The 23121-nt window shown below is 43.3% G+C and overlaps 1 protein-coding gene across 1 annotated transcript in view; it reads right to left on the bottom strand.

The window, feature by feature from the left end:
* Positions 1-4883: 4883 nt before the first annotated feature.
* LOC130330291 (proteasome subunit beta type-7-like) overlaps positions 4884-23121 on the bottom strand; it is a 92355-nt gene continuing 74117 nt past the window's right edge. The window contains exons 7-8 of the mRNA XM_056553584.1: positions 5248-5399; positions 4884-5115 (exon numbers count right to left, since the gene is read on the bottom strand). Of these exons, the coding sequence (XP_056409559.1) occupies positions 5004-5115; positions 5248-5399 (264 nt within the window). The 3' untranslated portion in view covers positions 4884-5003. The remainder of the gene's footprint in view (positions 5116-5247; positions 5400-23121) is intronic.

Below are 23121 nucleotides of genomic sequence, written 5' to 3'. Positions count from 1 at the left end.
CCCCCAAATGTGACCCCATTTTGGAAACTACCTCTCACAGAATTTAATAAGGGGGCAGGGAGCATTTACACCCCACTGGCATGTGACAGAACTTTGGAACAGTGTGCTGTGCGAATTAAAAATTTAATATTTCATTTTCACAGACCACTTTTCCAAAAATCTGTCAGACACCTGTGAGGCGTAAATGCTCACTGTACCCCTTATTACATTACATGAGGGGTGTAGTTTCCAAAATGGGGTCACTTGTGGGAGGGTGCATTGTTTCGGCACACGTGGCCTTCAATTCAACAGATTTATCTCCAAAAGCCCAACGGCGCGCTCCTTGTCATTGTATTGATTGTAGTTTTCCCATCCAACTTTATCGAAAATTCTAGAATTGGGATATTAGTCCTCAGCTCAATATCAAAAAGATTAAATGGTGGATGTCTGGTATCAATAATAGAGAAAACAAAATTGATATATAAAAATGGTATTTAATATGTATTAAATAGTGCGTTTATCGAAAATTCGTCAAAGACCTGTGGGGTGTTAAGGCTCATTATACCCCTTGTCACGTTCCCGGTGTAGTTTCCAAAATAGTCACACATGGGTATTTTTTTGCGTTTATGTCAGAACCGCTGAAAAATCAGTCAGCCCTGTGCAAATCACCAATTTAGGCCTCAAATGTACATAGTGCACTCTCACTCCTGAGCCTTGTTGTGCGCCCGCAGAGCATTTTACGCCCACATATGGGGTATTTCCATACTCAGTAGAAATTGCATTACAAATTATTATTTTTTTTTCCTTTTACCTCTTGTGAAAATAAAAAGTATGGGGCAACACCAGCATGTTCGTGTACATTTTTTTTTTTTTACACTAACAGGCTGGTGTAGCCCCCAACTTTTGCTTTTCATTAGGGGGTAAAAGGGGGACAAAATTTGTAGTGCAATTTCTCTCAAATACGGAAATACCCCATATGTAGCCCTAAACTGTTTCCTTGAAATACGACAGGGCTCTGAAATGAGAAATGAGCGCCATGCGCATTTGAGGACTAAATTAGGGATTGCATAGGGGTGGTCATAGGGGTATTCTACACCAGTGATTCCCAAACAGGGTGCCACCAGCTGTTGCTAAACTCCCAGCATGTCTGGACAGTCAGTGGCTGTCCGGAAATGCTGGGAGTTGTTTTGCAACAGCTGGAGGCTCTGTTTTGGAAACACTGCCATACAATACGTTTTCCATTTTTATTTGGGGGGGGGGGGGGCGCGCGCAGTGTAAGGGGGTGTATATGTAGTGTTTTTCCCTTTATTATGTGTTAGTGTAGTGTTTATAGGGTACATTCACACGGGCGGAGGTTTACAGCGAGTTTCCCGCTAGGAGTTTGCGCTGCGGCGAAAAGTTTGCAGCAGCTCAAACTTGAAGCAGGAAACTCACTGTAAACCCGCCAGTGTGAATGTACCCTGTACATTCACATGGGGGGGGACAAACCTCCAGCTGTTTCAAAACTACAACTCCCAGCATGTACTGACCGTGCATGCTGGGAGTTGTACTTTTGCAACAGCTGGAGACACACTGGTTGGAAAACCTTCAGTTAGGTTCTGTTACCTAACTCCGTATGTTCCTACCAATGTGCCTCCAGCTGTTGCAAAACTACAACTCCCAGCATGTACTGATCGCCGAAGGGCATGCTGGGAGATGTAGTTATGCAACAGCTGGAGGAACGCAACTACAACTCCCAGCATGCCGAGACAGCTGTTTGGGCATGCTGGAATTTGCAGTTTTGCTATATCTGGAGGGCTACAGTTTAGAAACCACTGCAGTGATCTCCAAACTGTAGCCCTCCAGCTGTTGCAAAACTACAAATCCCAGCATGCCCACAAAGCAAACAGCTGTCTCGGCATACTGGGAGTTGTAGTTTTGCAACATCTGGAGGGCTACAGTTTAGAGACCACTGTGTAGGTGTCTCAAACTGTAGCCCTCCAGATGTTGCTAGGCAACTCACCGCCTTCCGTAGGATCCAGGGAGCCGCATCGCCGTCCTCTTCTGCCGCTGATCACCGCCGCCAATGGGTAAGTGGACTTCGGCGCCGATCCCCGACGGTTTCCCCGTTCTTCCTGGCCTATAGTGGGTGACCAAAAGCAGGGATAGGAGGAGTGGCACCTTCAGGGGGATCGTGGGTGTCTTAGACAACCCCTGATTCCCTTATTTTCCGGGTCACTGGGTATGACCCGTAATTGCTGCAAATCGCTGGTGTGAATTCACATACCCCATATGTGGATGTAAAGTGCTCTGCGGGCAAACTACAATGCTCAGAAGAGAAGCAGCTCCATTGGGCTTTTGGATAGAGAATGTGTCCAAAAGTGAAGGCCATGTGTGTTTACAAAGCCCCCATAGTGCCAGAACAGTGGACCCCCCCCCCCATATGTAACCCCATTTTGGAGATTACACCCCTCACAGAATTTAATAAGGGGTGCAGTGAGCATTTACACCCCACAGGTGTCTGACAGATTTTTGGAACAGTGGTCTGTGAAAATGAAAAATTTTATTTTTCATTTGCACAGCCCACTGTTCCAAAGATCTGTCACACGCCAGTGGGGTGTAAATGCTCACTGCACCCCTTAAATTCTGTGAGGGGTGTAATCTAAAAAAATGGGGTCATGTGGGGCGGGGTCCACTCTTCTGGCACTATGGGGGCTTTGTAAACACACATGGCCTTCAATTTCGGACACATTCTCTCTCCAAAAGCCCAATGGAGCTGCTTCTCTTCTAAGCATTGTAGTTCACATATGGGGTAATTCCATACTCAGAAGAAATGGGGCTACAAATTTTGGGGGGCTTTTTTCCTATTACCCCTTGTGAAAATGAAAAATTTGGGGTAGCACCAGCATTTTAGAAAAAAATATTAATTTTTAATTATCACGTCCAACTTTAGCGGAAATTTGTCAAACACCGGTGGGGTGTAAAGGCTCACTGTACCCCTTGTTACGTTCCTTGAGGGGTGTAGTTTCCAAAATAGTATGCCTTGCGTTTTTTTTTTTTTTTTTTTTTGCTGTTCTTGCACAATCCCCTATTGTGCAAGAACAGCAAAAAAAAAAAAAAAAGAAAAACATGCCCCCCAAAAACTATTTCAGCTAAATTTCCAAAAGCCAAATGTGACTCCTCTTCTGAGCACTGTAGTGTGCCCGCAGTGTACTTGACATCCACACATGGGTATTTGCATACTCAGAAGAGATAGGGTTACAAGTTTTAGGGGACATTTTCTCCTATTACCCCTTGTAAAAATGTAACATTTGGGGGGAAAAACTGCATTTTAGTGAAAAAAAATTCATTTACACATCCAACTTTAACGAAAAGTCATCAAACACCTGTGAGGTGTTAAGGCTTACTGTACCCCATGTGTTGTTTTTTTTTTTTTTTTTGCTCTATTCTGGCACCATAGGGGCTTCCTAAATGTGACATTCCCCCAAAAACCATTTCAGAAAAACTCTCTCTCCAAAATCCCATTGTCGTTCCTTCCCTTCTGAGCCCTCTAGTGCACCCACAGAGCACTTAACATCCACATATGAGGTATTTCCTTACTCGAGAGAAATTGGGTTACAAATTTTAGGGTAATTTCTCTCCTTTTACCCCTTGTAAAAATTCAAAAATGCGAGTGTAAAAAATGAAGATTTTGAATTTTCTCCTTCACGTTGAGATTCAGAAAGTGTTAACCCTTTAGGTGTTTCACAGGAATAGCAGCAGTTTGAATACTTTGAGGGGTGCAGTTTTTATAATGGGGTCATTTATGGGCTATTTCTAATAATAAGGCCCTTCAAATCCACTTCAAACCTGAACTGGTCCATGAATAATACAGATTTTGAAAATGTTGTGAAAAATTGGAAAATTGCTGCTGAATTTTGAAGCCCTCTGATGTCTTCCAAAAGTAAAAACATGTCAACTTTATGATGCAAACAAAGTAGACATATTGTATATGTGAATCAATATATAATTTATTTGGTATGTCCATTTCCCTTATAAGCAGAGAGCTTCAAAGTAAAAAAAAAAAAAAAAAAACGCTACATTTTCAAATTTTTCGTCAAATTTTAGCATTTTTCACCAGGAAATGATGCAAGTATCGACGAAAATTTACCGCTAACAAAGTAGAATATGTCACGAAAAAACTAATCTCTGAATCAGAATGAAAAGTAAAAGCATCTCAGAGTTATTAATGCTTAAAGTGACAGTGGGCAGATGTGCAAAAAATGCCTGGGTCCTTAAAGGGGTATTCCAGGCAAAAACTTTTTTTTATATATCAACTGGCTCCGTAAATTGTAAATTACTTCTATTAAAAAATCTTAATCCTTACAATAGTTTTTAGCTTCTGAAGTTTTCTGTCTAACTGCTCAATGATGATGTCACGTCACGGGAGCTGTGCATGATGGGAGAATATCCCTTGCATGATGGGAGAATATCCCCATAGGAGCTGGACAGCTCCCGGGACGTGAGTCATCAGAAAGCAGTTAGACAGAAAACAGCAACTCAACTTCAGAAGCTTATAACTATTGGAAGGATTAAGATTTTTTAATAGAAGTAATTTACAAATCTGTTTAACTTTCCGGAGCAAGTTGATATATAAAAAAAAGTTTTCGCCTGGAATACCCCTTTAAGGTGAAAATGGGCAGGGTCCGTAAGGGGTTAAAGACTGACCTAGGGAGAGAGGTTTTGTTCCACATGTACAAAAAATTTTCATTTATATCAAGAGGTGTTCAAAGCTTTGAAAGCTCTGCCATTACTATGTATATACGTAATTCAGCAGCCACAATGTCCCTGCAGTGTTGTGGTGGTAAGTAGCATATGCAGAAAAGTGAATTGACAAAGGTAATAGTTTACAGTAAGTCTGTGCTACAAAACACACGAAGCCAATGTACGTAAAGGACAGGAACATTTTATTTAATTTCTAACCAAAAGTTTCAGGAGGGAGCAAGTGTTTAACATGTTCAAGTGTACTATAAAGTCTGAGGCCTAATGCCCCAACGTGAGAAAGTTTAGGAAATATCCATAGTCTGCACACTTTCTTCCATCACATCCAAGTTGAAATGGGTTATCTTCTCGGACAGAACTCCCGTTGTACCCTTCTTGTATTTGTAATTGCCTGTCCTGTAAAACAAAAATTATTTGTGTTGATCTCTATCGCCTTATTGTCACAGCTCACTATTACAATGGTTTTATGTAGACACCCCACAAGAAAACGAGTGCCCAGACCACACAGCGCCAAGTCTTCACACTCACCTTACTCCTTTCTTGTTAGCCACGTCGTGAGGACGGATATAATCCACCTTGTTTTTGGTGATCACGCACAGATCGATGTTACTTCCAGATCCCAAGTCATTAAAGATCCCGGAGGCAATAGCATCCCGCACTAGTAGTTTGGCTTCATCTTCCTGCAGGAAATATACACATCAGTCTCCACATAGTAACGAAGATGTCAGCTTGTCGGGTTACACGTTTTAGGGGTTTTACAGTGCACAGAAGTAATTTACCAATAAGGGGTTAATAAATTAAAGATAATACTGAATGGTGCAGAGCTACAATACTAGAAACAGCATTTAGATGAATCGTGCTGGGCAAGGCAAGAAGCAACTGTTTCTAATTTCATACAATCCCTTTAAAAGAAGAATTATGAATTCTGGGGGGAAAGGTTTTCCTTAAAGGGGTCAGCCCCAGTGTACAGTAACATCATGACACACGCCCTCAATGCAAGTCTAAGGGAGGGGGCGTGGCGGCCACCACGCCCCCTCCCATAGACTTGCATTGAGGGAGTGTGGCGTGACGTCACGACCCCAGCACCCAGCGTTCAGAAAACATTTTTCCAAACGCTGGGGAAGTGGACTACCCCCTTAAGGGCATTTACAAGTTGATTGGGAACCCTGCCGATACACCCGTAACCATCACACGCTGCTATTTTTTGCATAGTATACTATGGTCACGTTTTTCACTAAAACATTTGCAAATTCCTGATCATCTCTCTCCAGATATGGGGGGAATTTATCATTGGCTCTTGGGTGAAGTTGCTTTTCTCTGTTTTTTTGCATAGAATTGAGAAATATATTACATTTTGTGCAGGTACACTAAAGAAGGCTGTGATATGGAAAAACAAAAAACAAAGCCTTTTTATAGAGCTCTGCTTAGGGTGATGTAGATTTGCAGTTAAATTCACAACAAAATACAGATTTTGCTACGCATTTGCATTGACATGATCATCACATATGATTCTATTGATACGATTCTATCCTTGAAAATCATATATAGATACGTGTATCTAGACGTATCCTTTGACTTCTATTGACAAATCCAACACACGCACCTATTTTGGTCCGTTTACATATTTGCCAGGTAGAAAATCGTAGTTGACCATGTTTTTTCCCCCCTGATTTAAAGGGGTACTTCCGTGGAAACTTTTTTTTTTGTTTAAATCAACTGGTGCCAGAAAGTTAGATTTGTAAATTACTTCTATTAAAAAATCTTAATCTTTCCAGTACTTATTAGGGTCTGTATTAGGGATCGACCAATATCGTTTTTTTAGGGCAGATACCGATAATCGGTGGAGGTTAGGGCCGATAGCCGATAACTTATACCGATATTCCGGTATAAGTTATCGGCTATTTATCCCCCCTCGACACCGCTGCAGGTCATTGATTTAAAGCAGGCGCTTTAAATCAATGCACTGCAGTGGCTTTTGCGGTGCCATAGGCCGCCGCCACCACATGCTTCTCTCCCTTACCTGTCAGTGTGGTCCGAGCCATCCATCCTTCCTTCCTGTAGTGTCCGGCGCCATTTCGGGTGGTGGGTGAACCGGTCCGGGCTGTCCTCCTTCTCCGGGGGTCCTCTTCTCCACTCCGGGCAGGCTCCGGCCTAGTAACAGCATAGACGCCGCTGCGCAGTGACGCCCGTGTGCAGCGACGCACCTGACGTCACAGCATAGCGGCGTCTATGCAGCCTACTAGGCCGGAGCCTGCCCGGAGTGGAGAAGAGGACCCCCAGAGAAGGACAGCCCGTACCGGTGCACCCTCCACCTGGAATGCCGCCGGACACTACAGGAAGGAAGGATGGATGGATGGCCCGGACCACACCCATTACGGGTAAGTTTATTATTTTTTTATTTATTGACTCGGATGGTGGGGGAGGGGCTCGACCGGTATAGCGGTATGGGCAAAAATCCATACCGGTATACCGCCCAGCACTACGGTGGGGGGTGCGAGTCGGTGGGTCGGGGGCGGGGCATTATCGGCAAGGTAATTGCCGATACCGATAATGTCCAAAATCGTGATTATCGGCCAATAATATCGGCCATACCGATAATCGGTCGATCCCTAGTCTGTATACTACAGAGGAAATTGTTTTCATTTTGGAACACAGAGCCTCTGCTGACATCATGACCACAGTGCTCTCTGCTGACATCTCTGTCCATTTTAGGAACTGTCCAGAGCAGCATATGTTTGCTATGGGGATTTTCTCCTACTCTGGATAGTTCTTAAAATGGACAGATATGTCAGCAGAGAGCTCTGTGTTCCAAAAAGAAAACCATTTCCTCTGTAGTATTCAGCAGCTAATAAGTAGTGGAAGGATTAAGATTTTTTAATAGAAGTAATTTACAAATCTGTTTAACCTTCTGGCACCAGTTGATTTAAAAAAAAAAAGTTTTCCACGGGAGTACCCTTTAAAAACTGATTAAGAATGTTAGATTTTTTTCCCCCAATATTCACACACATGTACAGTAGCTTAGGAAGAGTCTGAGCGAGAAACCTAAAAAATTCATTCAATAAATTAAATGGACAAGAGCGTGCGAAAATGTACTACCCTATGTCTGAGATAGGATTTTTAGACTCCTCTAATTAGATTTTGAGCATATGATTTCATACCATTTTAGGCTGTACGTTTCAACAATATATTATATTTCACGGATGCAAAAATAGTGATGTGAATCCAGCCTTCGTCAGATCTTCAATCGCATGTGGACATTTAAAAACATGAGCCAAACAGACCCTGTTTATAGCGAGCTCTTTTTTGTGAATGAACGATCTGTCAGTCAAGGCGGCTCCGGAACAACCTATTGGCACCTGTGATCTACTGATGCCCAACTGTAAAACAGCAGATGAACATCTGATTTTCTTAATTTCTGTAACATTAATTTAAGGATCTTAAGTTGCAATTCCCTATTAAAGGGGTAGTCCAGTGGTGAAAAACTTATCCCCTATCCTAAGGATAGGGGATAAGTTTGAGATCGCGGGGGGTCCGACCGCTGGGGCCCCCTGCGATCTCTCTGTACGGGGCCCCGGCTCTCCGCCGAGATAGCGGGTGTCGACCCCCCGCACGAGGCGGCGGCCGACACGCCCCCTCAATACATCTCTATGGCAGAGCCGGAGATTGCCGAAGGCAGCGCTTCGGCTCTGCCATAGAGTTGTATTGAGGGGGCGTGTCGGCCGCCGCCTCGTGCGGAGGTCGACACGCCCCCTTCCAGCGGGCTGTCGGGGCTCCGTACAGGAGATCGCGGGGGGCCCCAGGGGTCGGACCCCCCGCGATCTGCAACTTATCCCCTATCCTTAGGATAGGGGATAAGTTGCTCACCACTGAATCACCACTGGACTACTCCTTTAAAGCTAAAGCAGATTCAAGTGGGAGATTCACGATAAACCCAAAGCTGGCAAGGTGTGGATGAATCTGATGGGTATTACTGCACCAGTCAGCTAGTACTGCTATTTGCATAGAATTGTCCTCAAGTAAAAACCCGCCGGCTCACAGCTATTTCTTGCCTTTTGTAGAGATAAAAATAAAAAAACACCACAACCCATGTGTAATTAAAGCAGGGAAAGTTTTGGAGCAAATAACCAGGTCTGTGAGTAGTTTACAGCTGCGAAGTCCAAAGTACCTGGGAATATGTTACCCCTGGGCCTGTGCTGCTTCTTAAATGAGATTACAATAAGAGTGATGTACGGTAAGACGAGTCAGCTGTGACAAGCAGCTCTTTATAGAGCTATCTGTTTGCTTCCATCACTGTATCACACAATGTGTCCCTGGGCTCCAATGTGCACAGCCATTTACCAGCAGATGACAAATGGCCAACACTTGGAGAAGGCAGGAGAGAGGTCCAGATCGGTCACCGCAGCTGCGGCATGAGGCTCGTGGTGGCCTGTACCGCCCCAGAGTTCATTAAACTGACCGGTAATGGTTCTCTCAAGAAGCGCCAGAGGAATTCTCCAGTAAGGGCAAAAATAAACAAGTCAGACTGGATGGGCAATCTGAAATGGTGTCTGATAAATTATTTATAACGCACACAATTGTCTGCATTTAATATTGGAGCTGCTTGCGGCATCTTTAAAAGATGATTTATGTGCCGTAATGCTATTAAACTTTATATGGGCCCTCGGCTGGCCATAAAGTCTGCTGAGATTTAGAGAATGAGCTTTAAACTGTCGAGGCCTGCTTGATGGCAGACGTGGGGCTGTATTAAATCTTAGCTTTAAGCCGGCTGTCGGGAGGAAGGTATTTTGTGCAGGATCAGGTGCTGATGGATTATCTTGATGGGTCTTTTACGATTCAGCTATTGGAAGGAGGGCTGCCATGGATATTCCGCTTCCACTGCCGGCAGGTTAGGGAAATATTTTCAGGCCGGGGAACAGTGAACCGTACGGAAGATGACTCCGGCCAGGTGGTCTTGAAGTAATTTGGCAGCGGTGTTAACATTAAACACTTACTTTTACAGTCAGACATAAGCAAGGAAGTATAACATAGAAAGAATAGCTGAACCTGCACAGCCATAGATCTTCAAAGACAAAAATCTGATCTACTAGTCCAGGAAAAATAAAAAATAAAGAATCATATCTGCTAAATATATATGAAAAAGTATACTTCCCTGTTAAATCACTGATGCTCATATGGTCGCAATGGGTCTTTGTTTGCATGGTAACAATGATGTGCTGGGCTCACAAGCATCCAGTAAGTAGCTGTACCCCTATAGTATGTACCTCATGTAAACAGATTGGTGGGGGACCATGTGGGTACCGACACTGGAGGACTTAAAGGGTTGTCTGAGGACACAACTACTTTCTAGAAGGAGTCAGGTCAGCTTATAAAAATAAAACACTGCCATTTTAATTGTGCCCATATTGCTGCTGATCTACACTGATCTATCCAGGCAGTTGAGATCAGCAGCAGTGTGGGCAATGTTAAGATGGTAGTTATTGGGGATCAGATTTCTATGCCAGTCTTATTTATTTTTGTATTTTAGTATGCACTCTCCTGCAATTTTATTTATTTTTTATTTCAGATTTATGAGCTAATTAAAAGGGTATTGTCCAGAATTTGGAAACAAGGTGAATGCTTTCCTGTTCCTGAAATACAATACAATGTGTGGGTTATGGACATCCATTTGGCTTCTGGAAATGCCACCATTGGGCATGATGTGAGCTGTAGTTTGGCATTAGCTGGAGAAGCCACAGGTTGGGCAACACTGCTGGAAGATCATACAAACACTATAAAGATATAACCCCTAATGAGAAAAGGTAAAGTAAGGCTTGGTTCACCCTATGTTAAGGCTCTACACTTGATGCACGCATGTAAAGTGCGTTACCTAACATCTCCAACTGGCTGCCCAATCTTGGCATACTAGGCACCCGATAGACATGGCAAGTGATCTTCCAATATGAATGGCAAAAGTTTTACCACTACAATGCTGAGCTGATGAGCAAAAAGGGGTTAAGCACATTCCTGTGTGTGCAGTAGGAGAAATAAACTGCTTTTAGCACACCAAAGCCTCACAATTATGAGGGACCAGGAGACAGGATGCAGGACTCGATGTCAGCCACATAATAAATGGCTTGTGTTCTTCCAATGACCACTTACAGCTGCACATCAGCTTGGATTCTATCTGAGGGCAATTAAATTTACACAGGGAGACATGGGAATTGTGTAAGACCAGGCAGGACACAGATGAGGGAATACATACACATCCTACCTACAGTGGAAATAAGTCTACACAGCCTTTTAAATGCCAGGTTCTTGAGATGTTAAGGAATAAGGCAAAAATTAATCATGTCAGAACTTTTTCCACCTTTAACGTGACCTATAATGCACACAATTCAATTGCACAACAACCAAAACATTTTGAGAGGGAGAAACACACTTACCTGGTTGGCTAAGTGTAAACACCCTCTTAAGTGGGGATGTGGTTGTGTTTAGAAGTAACCACCTGGGGTCCAGTTTCAGTCAGTGATTGGCTGAGCTGGCAGGCTCTTCCGTGTGTGTTCAAGGGCTGTGCTCGAAAGACTGGAGAGTACCCGGCCTATATTTCAGCCCCAGCAGGCCGTTTTTTGCACAAAACCTTTAGGAGTCTGTTCTAAAGATGAAAACAAAGTTCACCTTTCAGCACGACGACCCAAAGCACACATCCAAATCCACACATATATGGCTTCACCAGATGTAGCTTAAAGTTCTGGAATGGTCCCTGACCTTAGAAGGGAAACGGACAGCCGGTTCACTAAATCCTATACACTCCTCCATCGCGCAGATATTAGTTTAGTGCGGGTGAACCTCTTGTCCGTTTCCCTTCAATCTAAACTGAACATCTGCGGGGTGATCTGAATAGAGATGTCCTTTCACTTGGAGCGTGTTTGCAATGAAGAGTTGGCAAATTTTGCCACGTGAAGAAGTGCCTGCTACCCAAAAAAACTGACTGCTATAATACGATCAAAAGGTTAGTGTGTTTTTATTTTTACCATTAAAGATTTCAGTTTGTTTTGCAATAAAATTGTTCAAATCACATTAAAATGGTGGAAAAGTCCTGACAAGATTTATCTGTCTTATTTTTTATCACAAGAACATATTGGATTTATGCATGTTAAACCATTCTGCAGATACATTTTGCTAAAAACTTTAGCAATCAATCACTTCTACAATATATAATACATGCAGCATATATATATCCATACACACGGATGTTGCAGAACTGAACTTGTCACTAGGCCCAGTGTATTATATTCTGTGCTTTTTCATAGGACTGCTGCTGAACCTACTGCAATAAAGGAGTCCTCTTCCAGAGATATTGAAGCCTGCCCAATGGTCACCTGTCCTTACAAGTCAAATAAATGGTCAGCGATATATAACAGAGAGCGAGCCTCAGAGCACCGCTACATCTGTATATACACATACAGATGTAAAATATATTCAATCCATCCATGTACATGAACACAATGTCCACATCCTAGCTGTGATGCTGTAAGGCCTGGGGTGGCTATAAACGCAGGCAGACACCCCCCTTCACTGACTGCACCTCGCACATGCAATAAAATATGTTAATATTTCATTGCAGTGAGGATGCCAGGGTATAAATTCAGCATCTGTTGTCTGCAGGGTGACGGGTCCCCGCAGAGAGGCGCTCACTTTGTAATTGAGTTCTATACTGAATTAATCAGCAGTTTATCTTTCCTAGTAAAAGAATGTAAATCCAGGTTAGTGTCGTAGACATTATCTATTCATTTATGCCACATAACCTGCCAGAATAAAACATATAGGGCTCTAAACCACAACCTGGTGGATAACAGCGAGACTGTGCTTTATTCAGCAGTAAAATGCCAGCAGCAAATGCAGCAGCAAAAGCTACAACCTCCCTCCATTAGTGTCCTGACCGCATAGGCTGATTCATTCAGGACTCTTTGGATTTCCAGAATATTCCCTACTAAAATATAACCAACCACCATAGTAAATATAAGGTTTTTTTTTTATGTCTCCAGCAGAAAATCGGGCAACTAAAATATGGCTGTCGTTAAAGCTTTCAAAAGGGGGTAGCCGTCCAGCTTCCAGAACAGCAACCTATGGGCATAATTCATCATTGCTCGCACCAGCACAGATTTGTGAATAAACAGCTTGGGCAAAAAATTTTGCACATATGCCATTCTGCACTGCAAAAACCATAAATCCCCCCAATGTATTTATACAGTGATCGAGGAGCCAAGAAGTGTGAAAGCTGAGAAATGCTGAAATAAATTATAGCTTGGGTAAGAAAGCTATCCCTTCCCAATACCTCATACTCGTGTTTTAACCTGGGGTATGAGACAGAGAGAGGGGCATATGAATGAAGCCAGTTCTGAAGAGAAAAAAAAATAAGAAAAATCACTAAGTCATGTAAACAGATAGATCTATGATCATGAACTGGTAAATCATCCACCTGGTGGACATAGACATTCCAGGAATGCACGAAATAGGGGTGCACTCGGTGTCTTCACGTCTCAATATAGTAAGTCAACCAGAAAAGAGAAAATGTCGGAAGAGGCCTTTCTAAGAAATCTTCAGAAATCAGGGTCAATAAGGCTATATCAAGAAAAACAAGGAATGGAGGAGACCACATTATAGAGGGTGAAAACACTGTCCCAGATAATAAACATCTGGACACTCAGATTCCCTTAAAACCTTCAATTTTGGTCCAAATGGTCACATAGATCACAACACATCTGGTGTCTTATGCCACCTTAAAAAGCACTAAATACGTGGATACATTTAGGAAAATTATTTCGGATAAGAGCACACATTTTCTGCCATTCCTGGCTCGTCCGTTCACATTCCAGAATAGTCTCCCATTACCAAACCAACGGAGGTAAAACTGGTTTAGTCATCTCGTCCCTTAGCAATGCAAATGTCCGTGTGGGAGGCCAAATTAAAATCCTTAACAGAGTCCAATATATAGCCAGAAGGCTGGAGAGTGCAGGTAACTTATTTTACTGCTTATATAGGAGCCAGTGCCCAGGCTAAAGAGAAGACAAAGATGAAAGGGTCTCAAGGGGTTTCAGGCCAGAGGTATCCAAACAGTTGTACTTGTCTGAGCCGACCTCACTAGGGTACAAAATAAAAGCCGCTGACATATCAAGGGGAAAGGACAGGGAGCCAAAAAGCAGATTTAGGGCAGGAAGGCCAAGAGGAATGATTTAGAGTCAGACTTTGGCTGATGGTTCGGAGGGGAAACCACAGAAGTGCAATAAGGAAAATGGAGAGAGTCCGTTCTAATAAAAGACATTGCTTAGCTGTGGTGCTATGGAACAAATCTATGATGCAAGTCATTAAAACTGAAACAGACAGGGGTTCTTTACTGTAAGAGCAGTGAGACTGTGGAGCTCTCTTCCGGAGGAGGCAGTCATGGTGAGTTCGGTAAGCGTTCAAAATGGGCCTGGATACATTTCTGGAGAGTAATAACGTTTTTTTGTCTTCCTCTTGATCAACTTAGCAGACACTCATTAGGAATATAGGTTTAACTTGATGGACTCTGGTCTTTTTTTCAATGAACTATGTTACTAAGATGAAGTAAAAAAAAAAAAAAAAAAAATCGAGAGACCAACACCATTTGAACTTTTCAGTTTAAAAAGAACAGATAAACAAGATTGCTAGGGACGTGTCTGTATAAAAGAGAAAGAACTGGCGGTGCCTCGTGTATTACCCCAATATATATGTGTAGGAGGTGGGGGGAATATGGGGATGACCCCACGGGGCTTATAGATGGCCGCTCACCTCAAGACGGTAGTAATAGGCATATAACCCCAACAACATGGGGTACCATCAATCCTAGAGACGCTGTCAAGCCAGCGGGTTGCAGGAGTCGACCCAAGTCGTCCTGTAGATATGCGAGTAGAGAGTGCCGCAAAAAGAACCCTTGAGACCGGCACTGCGACTATTAGGAGCGGTAATGCTGTAATCCAAGTAATGGGGGAAGCAATGAAGTCCAGGTGGTGATAAAGATCCTCAACAGGATCATTTATTGACAAAAAATAATAAAAGGTAAAAGATTACACGTTGTGGGAGGAGCCCTCCCTTCCTCAGATCAGGGTCACCATGATCTGAGGAAGGGAGGGCTCCTCCCGAAACGCGTAATCTTTTACCTTTATTATTTTTTTGTCAATAAATGATCCTGTTGAGGATCTTTATCACCACCTGGACTTCATCATTGCTTCCTCCATTACCTGGATTACAGCATTACCACTCCTAATAGTTGCAGCGCCGGTCCCAAGGGTTCTTTTTGCCTCACTCTCTGCTAGGGAAGTGGGATGTTTTAAGTACCTTATGAGTATACGGAGAGGGACCACTTGAAAGAAATCTAGTAAGAGGTAAAATATCCATCCTTGAAGCTTTTATCTGACCAAACTAAATCAATTTGGACCTCTTATATAAATCTATTTAAATAGTCAACAGAGGAGCAAAATGAAGCCTATATAATTAAAGACACATCTTTAGGAACTATGATTCCTAAGTATTAAATACATGTGTCCTGCCACTGGAACAGGAATAAAGCCTTGGGTGTGGATAGGAGAGAACTTGGTAAAGAGATATTAAACATTTATTTATGAATCACTTAAAGCACCATACCGCTCAAACTACAAACATTTCTGCAAGAAAGAAATGTAGACTAATACATTGTCAGTGTAAAGGGGCAGTTTATAGGAGAAATTTGCTATTTTTCCAGTAATCTAAGGATTGATCCACAACCCAGCATCCAACGGCTTCATCATGAGAACATAATAGGAGAGAAGACAACTCTGCTGAGCACCATTATAATGACACAGACCTTGGCATACAGAGCCAGAATTAGTTGGAGTATATAGGATCCCATACTTATGTGTAGCAACACCGCCTTCAGAAGGCCCCAATGAACCAGACAATGCCTTTTTGGCATTCACATAGGGTTACCTCCCAAATTTACAATACCCACGTTGTACCAGAACCCACCCAGTTTATCGTGTGCACATAGTTTGAAACGTTTTGGAAAAGTTTGCCAAGACTAGCATTTAATTCAGACCTGGCCAAGTCTAGGAGTGATTGTATAAGAGCAGCTCAAAGGAAAGGAAAGGATGGTCTTAGGAAGATAAGAATTACGGAATATCATTTGCTCAGTTCAGCACAAACGATTATGGTGCCGTTCATGGGTAGAATTTACTCTGATACTTCTAGGACTATGTATTCTTCCTAGGCTGTTGGTCTCTCCTGTCTTTTTACCTACATTTCCTCTCTCTCTCAGAGGTCTTTTATTGTAGTTTCTTTTTCTTCTGTCCCTTACATTTTCTATTTCTTTATGCAGGACCTAATCTCGTCACTCTGCTGCTACACAATTTATTATTCATTCATCTTCTGAGGCCATGGTCTTAGTGTTACTCTACGAGACTTACCTTTTCTGTATTCCTATTTCTTTTTTTGATGAGGTTGTCACCGATGAGTTTGTATTTTTATTTTATCGTCTCTTCACATTTTCTTATTCGCAATTTTGTTTGTTATTTCCCCACGCTCTCCTTCCCCTTCCCTTTTGATATGTATTACAAAACTTTAATAAAACTTTAAAATGTGAAAAAAAAAAAAATTAAGAATTATACCATTTAACCCCATTTTGGCCTTAAGGACTCAGACAATTTAATTTTTAAGTTTTCATTTTTTCCTCCTCGCCTTCTAAAAATCATAACTCTTTTATATTTTCATCCACAGACTAGTATGAGGGCTTGTTTTTTGCGCGACCAGTTGTCCTTTGTAATGACATAACTCATTATATCATAACATGTATGGCGCAACCAAAAAACACTTTTTGTGGGGAAATTAAAACGAAAAACGCAATTTTGCTAATTTTGGAAGGTTTTGTTTTCACGCCGTACAATTTATGGTAAAAATTACATGTGTTCTTTATTCTGAGGGTCAATACGATTAAAATGAAACCCATTATTACGTACTTTTATATTATTGTTGCGCTTAAAAAAAATCACAAACTTTTTAACCAAATGAGTACGTTTATAATCCCTTTATTTTGATGACCTCTAACTTTTTTTATTTTTCCGTATAAGCGGCGGTATGGGGGCTAATTTTTTGCGCGATGATCTGTTTTTTTTTATACCAAATTTGCAAATAAAAAACTTAATACATTTTTTTGTAATTTTTTTAAAATAAAATGTATTAAAAAAGTAGCAATTTTGGACTTTTTTTTTTCGTTCACGCCGTTCACTGTACGGGATTATTAACATTTTAATGACATTTACGCACGCGGCGATACCAAATAGGTCTATAAAAAAAAATTTTACGCTTTTTGGGGGTAAAATAGGAAAAAACGGACGTTTTACTTTTTTATTGGGGGAGGGGATTTTTCATTTTTTTTTTACTTTTACTTTCACATTTTCTTACATTTTTTTTTTTTACACTTGAATAGTCCCCATAGGGGACTATTCATAGCAATACCATGATTGCTAATACTGATCTGTTCTATGTTTAGGACATAGAACAGATCAGTGTTATCGGCGATGCGATGCTCTGGTCTGCTCGATCTCAGACCAGAGCAGGAGACGCCGGGAGCCGGACGGAGGAAGGTGAGGGGACCTCCGTGCGGCGTTCTGAATGATCGGATCCCCGCAACAGCGCTGCGGGCGATCCGATCATTCATTCAAATCGCGCACTGCCGCAGATGCCGGGATCTGTATTGATCACGGCACCTGAGGGGTTAATGGCGGACGCCCGCGAGATGAGCGAACTTACAGTAAATTCGATTTGTCATGAACTTCTCGGCTCAGCAGTTGATTTATCCTGCATAAATGAGTTCAGCTTTCAGGTGCTCCCGTGGGGTGGAAAAGGTGGATACAGTCCTAGGATACTTTTTCCTAGGACTGTATCCACCTTTTCCAGCCCACCGGAGCACCTGAAAGCTGAACTCATTTATGCAGGATAAGTCATCAACTGCCGAGCAGAGAAGTTCGTGACGAATCGAATTTACTGTAAGTTCGCTCATCTCTAATCATATTTCATACATAAGCCAATGGACAAACCGGCATTAAAGAATAAAGCAGCTAGACTTCAAATGCAGATACAGTCATGGAGGGCAATGCTTCAGGAAGGAACAGTCTCCCAAGGGATGATCCTGGGGGGGGGGGGGGGGGGGATTCATAACAGCAGGTACAGAGGGACAATATGAAAAAGAAGTCACAGGCAGTTGGGAAGTCACCAGAAAGTAGTGGGGATCTTCAAGATGGCAGACTAGGCAAATGGGTTAACCCCTTAAGGATCGGGCGTTTTTCGTTCTTTCGTTTTTTCCTCCTTACCTTAAAATCATAACTCTTAAAATTTTGCACCTAAAAATCTGTATTATGGCTTATTTTTTGCGCCACCAATTCTACTTTGTAATGATATTAGTCATTTTACCCAAAAATTGACGGCGAAACGGGAAAAAAAAAATCATTGTGCAACAAAATTGAAAAAATACAGCCATTTTGTAAATTTGGGGGGCTTCCATTTCTACGTAGTACATTTTTCGGTAAAAATGACACCTTATCTTTATTCTCTAGGACCATACGGTTAAAATTATACCCTACTTATATACTGTATTTATCGGCGTATAACACGCACTTTTTAGGCAAAAATTTTTAGCCTAAAGTCTGTGTGCGTGTTATACGCCGATACACCCCCAGGAAAGGCAGAGGGAGAGAGGCCGTCGCTGCCCGCTTCTCTCCCCCTGCCTTTCCTGGGGTCTAGAGCACTGCTGTCGGCCCTTTTCACCCCCTGGTTATCGGCGCCGACAGCCAGGGGGAGAGAAGGGGCAGCGGCACCCATTGCCGGCACCCCTGCCCCGTTGCCTCCCCCCATCCCCGGTGGCATAATTACCTGAGTCGGGTCCGCGCTGCTCCAGGCCTCCGGCGTGCGTCCCCGGCGTCGTTGCTATGCGCTGAACGGCGCATGACGTCAGAGCGCCGTGCCGTGCATAGCAACGATGCTGGGGACGCACGACGGAGGCCTGGAGCAGCGCGGACCCGACTCATGTAATTATGCCACCGGGGATGGGGGGAGGCAACGGGGCAACGGCGCCGGCAATGGGTGCCGCTGCCCCTTCTCTCCCCCTGGCTGTCGGCGCCGCTTCTCTCCCCCTGGCTATCGGCGCCGGCACCGATAGTCAGGGGGACAGAACGGGCAGCGGCGCCGATAACCAGGGGGTGAAAAGGGCCGACAGCAGCGCTCTAGACCCCAGGAAAGGCAGGGGGAGAGAAGCGGGCAGCGACGGCCTCTCTCCCTCTGCCTTTCCTGGGGGTATATCGGGGTATACACGCGCACACACGCACCCTCATTCTACCATGGATATTTGGGTAAAAAACTTTTTTTACCCAAATATCCTTGGTAAAATGAAGGTGCGTGTTATAGGCCGGTGCGTGGTATACCCCCGATAAATACGGTAGGTTTGATTTTGTCGTACTTCAGAAAAAAATCATAACTACATGCAGGAAAATTTATACGTTTAAAATTGTCATCTTATGACCCCTATAACTTAATTTTTCCGTGTTCAGGGCGATATGAGGGTTCATTTTTTGCGCTGTGATCTGAAGTTTTTGTCGGTACTATTTTTGCACTGATCTGACTATCGCTTTTTATTCATCTTTTCAGGATATAAAAAGTGACCAAAAATACGCTATTTTGGACTTTGGAATTTTTGTTTTTATTTACACTTTTTTTTATTATTGGAAATGCCGGGTGATTCAAACTTTTATTAGGGGAAGGGATAATTCAAAGGGTTAATGATTTTTTTTACACTTTTCTTTTGCTAAATTATAGCCCCCATAGGAGGCTATAACATTGCATTTACTGATCTTTAACAGTGTTCAATGCATTTCCATAGGGATCTCAGGCTTGAAGCATTCAATCGGCGATCGGACTGCAGGAAGGAAGGTAAGAGACCTTCCTCCTGTAGAACAGCTGTTATACCGCGGCGATCCCGAACAGCTCCCTGAGCTAACCGGCACTTTTTACTTTCACTTTTAGCCGCAAGGCTCAGCTTTGAGCGCGCGGCACAGCGATCAGTGCCGCGCGCTATTAGTGGCGGGTCCCGGCTTCACTATGACGCCGGGCCCGCCGTGATATGATGCAGGGTCAACGTGGGACCCCCGAGTTATATCATGGGAGCGGAACGTCCTTGGTCCTTAAGGGGTTAAGGAAAAGCTGCCGGGGAACACCCTAATGACTCGTGGTTTAGGCAACATGAAAGCTATAAAAGGTTTCCTTTAAGGGGGCTGTTTGGATTAAAAGGTCCATAGCCCTAAAGCTTTTTAAGAGTAAATAAATTGTGTTCAAAATTGTCTAACTGAGAAAGCAGGTACTAACTAACTAACTAACTAACTAACTAGTCTTTTGATCGACAAGCCCTAGATTTGGAGTGGCATTGTGTAATACTTTATTTTCCCTGTGGTGGTGCTGCAGGAAAATTTAACACTTACTGACAGGATCCCCACAGCTTACAGCTGATCACTGGGGATTTTCTGATCCATTTTTTTTCCCAGCAGATTTTAGGTAGTTTTGGAAACAGACAGGCCATTAATGATCGTTCTTTGCTTGACACTGGTGAACATTATTAATGATTATGCTTATTTCATGATGGTCATTTTCACACAATTATCTGAGATATCTACTAGTGGCCCTAGAACCATCCTGGGGCCAAAGCAATAGTCAATGACTATATAATAGCAATCACAGAAATGGTACAATAACTTGAAGAAGCCTTATAATGGCAGTAAGGCATTTTGTTTTTCCATTGACAATACTGAGGTAAGCTGAGAACTACAAGTCAATAAGAAGATGTAACGGCTGCACGCAGGCCGGTCTGGGGGTCTTTGCTCAGGTTAGATCTATAGCTGCCCACATGACAAATGAATGCAGCTCTGCAATGGCTCAGGTATGGTATCAGAGTCTTTAAACGGCTGCAAGGCCTAAGACGTGAAGCAGCTCTGGTCTTTGGCAATCCATAAGTGTTTCTCCAGAGGCCGACGCTCACTTCTTTGTGAAATATGACTCCATAAATCAGTCTGCAGAAGTGGCACTTGTGCACTTCGCTATCTATCACTGCAACGAAAGCTTTTGGGCAGGGCCAATCTAGAGGAAGGCTCGTCACATTTGGCATTGATAAACTATGTGCTACTTACATATGAGATGTGCTAAAGCTACGGAGAGGGGGGGGGGGGAGACGAAATATTAAAGAAAAAAAAAAAAACACATCCTGCTGGTGTTAGCATGCTCAAGGCAGTGGCAGGAGCTTTAGCATCTCATCTTCAAAAGGCAGAAAGCCAAAGCTCCGGCAACCTGCAGAAATTGGCTAAGCCTGTAGCCCTCAGCTCCTTTAAGTTGAAACATCTTCAAAGTCTTGCTATGTAACTGTGGGGCACAGCAGCTGCCACCCCAGATTTCATTCTATCTAGTCTTGGCAGTTCTCAGTTCAAGGAGAGAAAGGAGGAGACAGCAAGGACAAAACGGAAGGAGATCTTCTGCAACAAGAAATATTAGCAAGCTGCCAAATAGATGGAATGTATGGAGCGGGCAACAGGAGGTGGCAGAAAACCGAATAAAGGAAAGATCAAACTGAATGAAAGGGGAGGTCCAAGACTACAAAAACATGTCTGCTTCTTTATACAAACAGCATCACTCATCAAAAAAGTCCATGTCAGAGACCTGTGATGAGTAAACGTAAGGGTAAATAATAAAAATGGAGAAGGAGCTAACAAAATAGAAAAAGCTAGCAAAATATTTTACTAAACGAAGCAAGAGGCCTAATTGAGAAAAAGGTAAAAGGCTATGTGGAGTTCAGGAGCCATGAAGGTACCGAAACACTGGTTCAGAGAGGTCACTACATACCTGGTCATACATGCCAGGCTGCCCTGCCTATGTCCAGCCATTGGGTATTTTTAAAGGAAAAGTCCATTGCTAACACTCAACCCGGATTTCTATCATAGGAACAACTCCCCTGGGGTAGAGGTTTACCAACCTTTTGGGTTGGTACGGGTCAAAAAGAAATCTGCACTAAAGGGGGTACTCCCCTGGGAAAAAAAAAAACATTTTAATCAACTGGTGCCAGAAAGTTAAACAGATTTGTAAACGAATTCTATTTAAAAGTCTTAATCCTTCCAGTACTTATCAGCTGCTATATGCTCCACAGGAAGTTCTTTCCTTTTTGAATTTCTTTTCAGTCTGACCAGTGCTCTCTGCTGACACCTCTGTCCATGTCAGGAACTGTCCAGAGCAGGAGAGGTTTGCTATGGGGATTTGCTCCTACTCTGGACAGCTCCTAAAATGGACAGAGGTGTCAGCAGAGAGCTCTGTGGTGAGACAGAAAGAAAATTCAAAAAGAAAAGAACTTACTGTGGAGCATATAGCAGCTGCTAAGTACTGGAAGGATTAAAGCGTACCTGTCAGATTACCCAAAAAATATGTTGCTCCTGATCATGTACATGTAATCTTTGTGTGTCTGACAAATATTTCTCTTAGAATTCACTTTATTTACTTGGAGTGATTGCAAAGTGAAAAGTACTTTTAATTTACAACAGGGGGGCGGGTACTCACTGTGATGACCACTCCCTCTCCGCTCTGGGAACAGTAACCTTTTCCTTTCTGGTTTTATGCCACACACACACACACACACACACACACACACACAGACAGTGGGTCTACAGCTTTTACAAAACTACAGCTCCCAGCATGCCCACACATCCTATGAGCTGTAGTTTTGCAACAGCTGGAGGCATATGATTGTAGTCCCCCTGTAACACACACACACATTCACTTCATATATTCACAGATCTATACACATACATATATATCCAAACACACACACACACACACACACGCAGGGACACTTACTATTTAAACAAAGAAATCCTCCATTCAGTCTTCTATCTCCTGCTAAGTCACGGCAGCAGTGTGCTTCTGCCCCTTCTCTTCACACAGCAGACAGTAAGGGAGCCTGTGCTTCTGCCCCTCCCCAACCACCTAAGGATAGGGGATAAGTTTGAGATCGTGGGGGGTCCGACCGCTGGGGCCCCCTGCGATCTCCTGTACGGGGCCCCGACAGCCCGCGGGAAGGAGGCGTGTTGACCTCCGCACGAAGTGGCGGCCGACACGCCCCCTCAATACAACTCTATGGCACAGCCGGAGCACTGCCTTGGGCAATCTCTGGCTCTGCCATAGAGATGTATTGAGGGGGCGTGTCGGCCGCCGCTTCGTGCGGAGGTCGACACCCGCTATCTGGCCGGAGAGCCTGGCCCCCATACAGAGAGATCGCAGGGGGCCCCAGCGGTCTCAAACTTATCCCCTATCCTTAGGATAGGGGATAAGTTTTTCACCACTGGACTACCC

This window comes from Hyla sarda, unplaced genomic scaffold (assembly GCF_029499605.1).
Source record: "Hyla sarda isolate aHylSar1 unplaced genomic scaffold, aHylSar1.hap1 scaffold_332, whole genome shotgun sequence".
NCBI lineage: Eukaryota > Metazoa > Chordata > Amphibia > Anura > Hylidae > Hyla > Hyla sarda.
The sequence above is the reverse complement of the archived record's forward strand: the minus strand, read 5'-3'. Positions and strand labels throughout refer to the sequence as shown.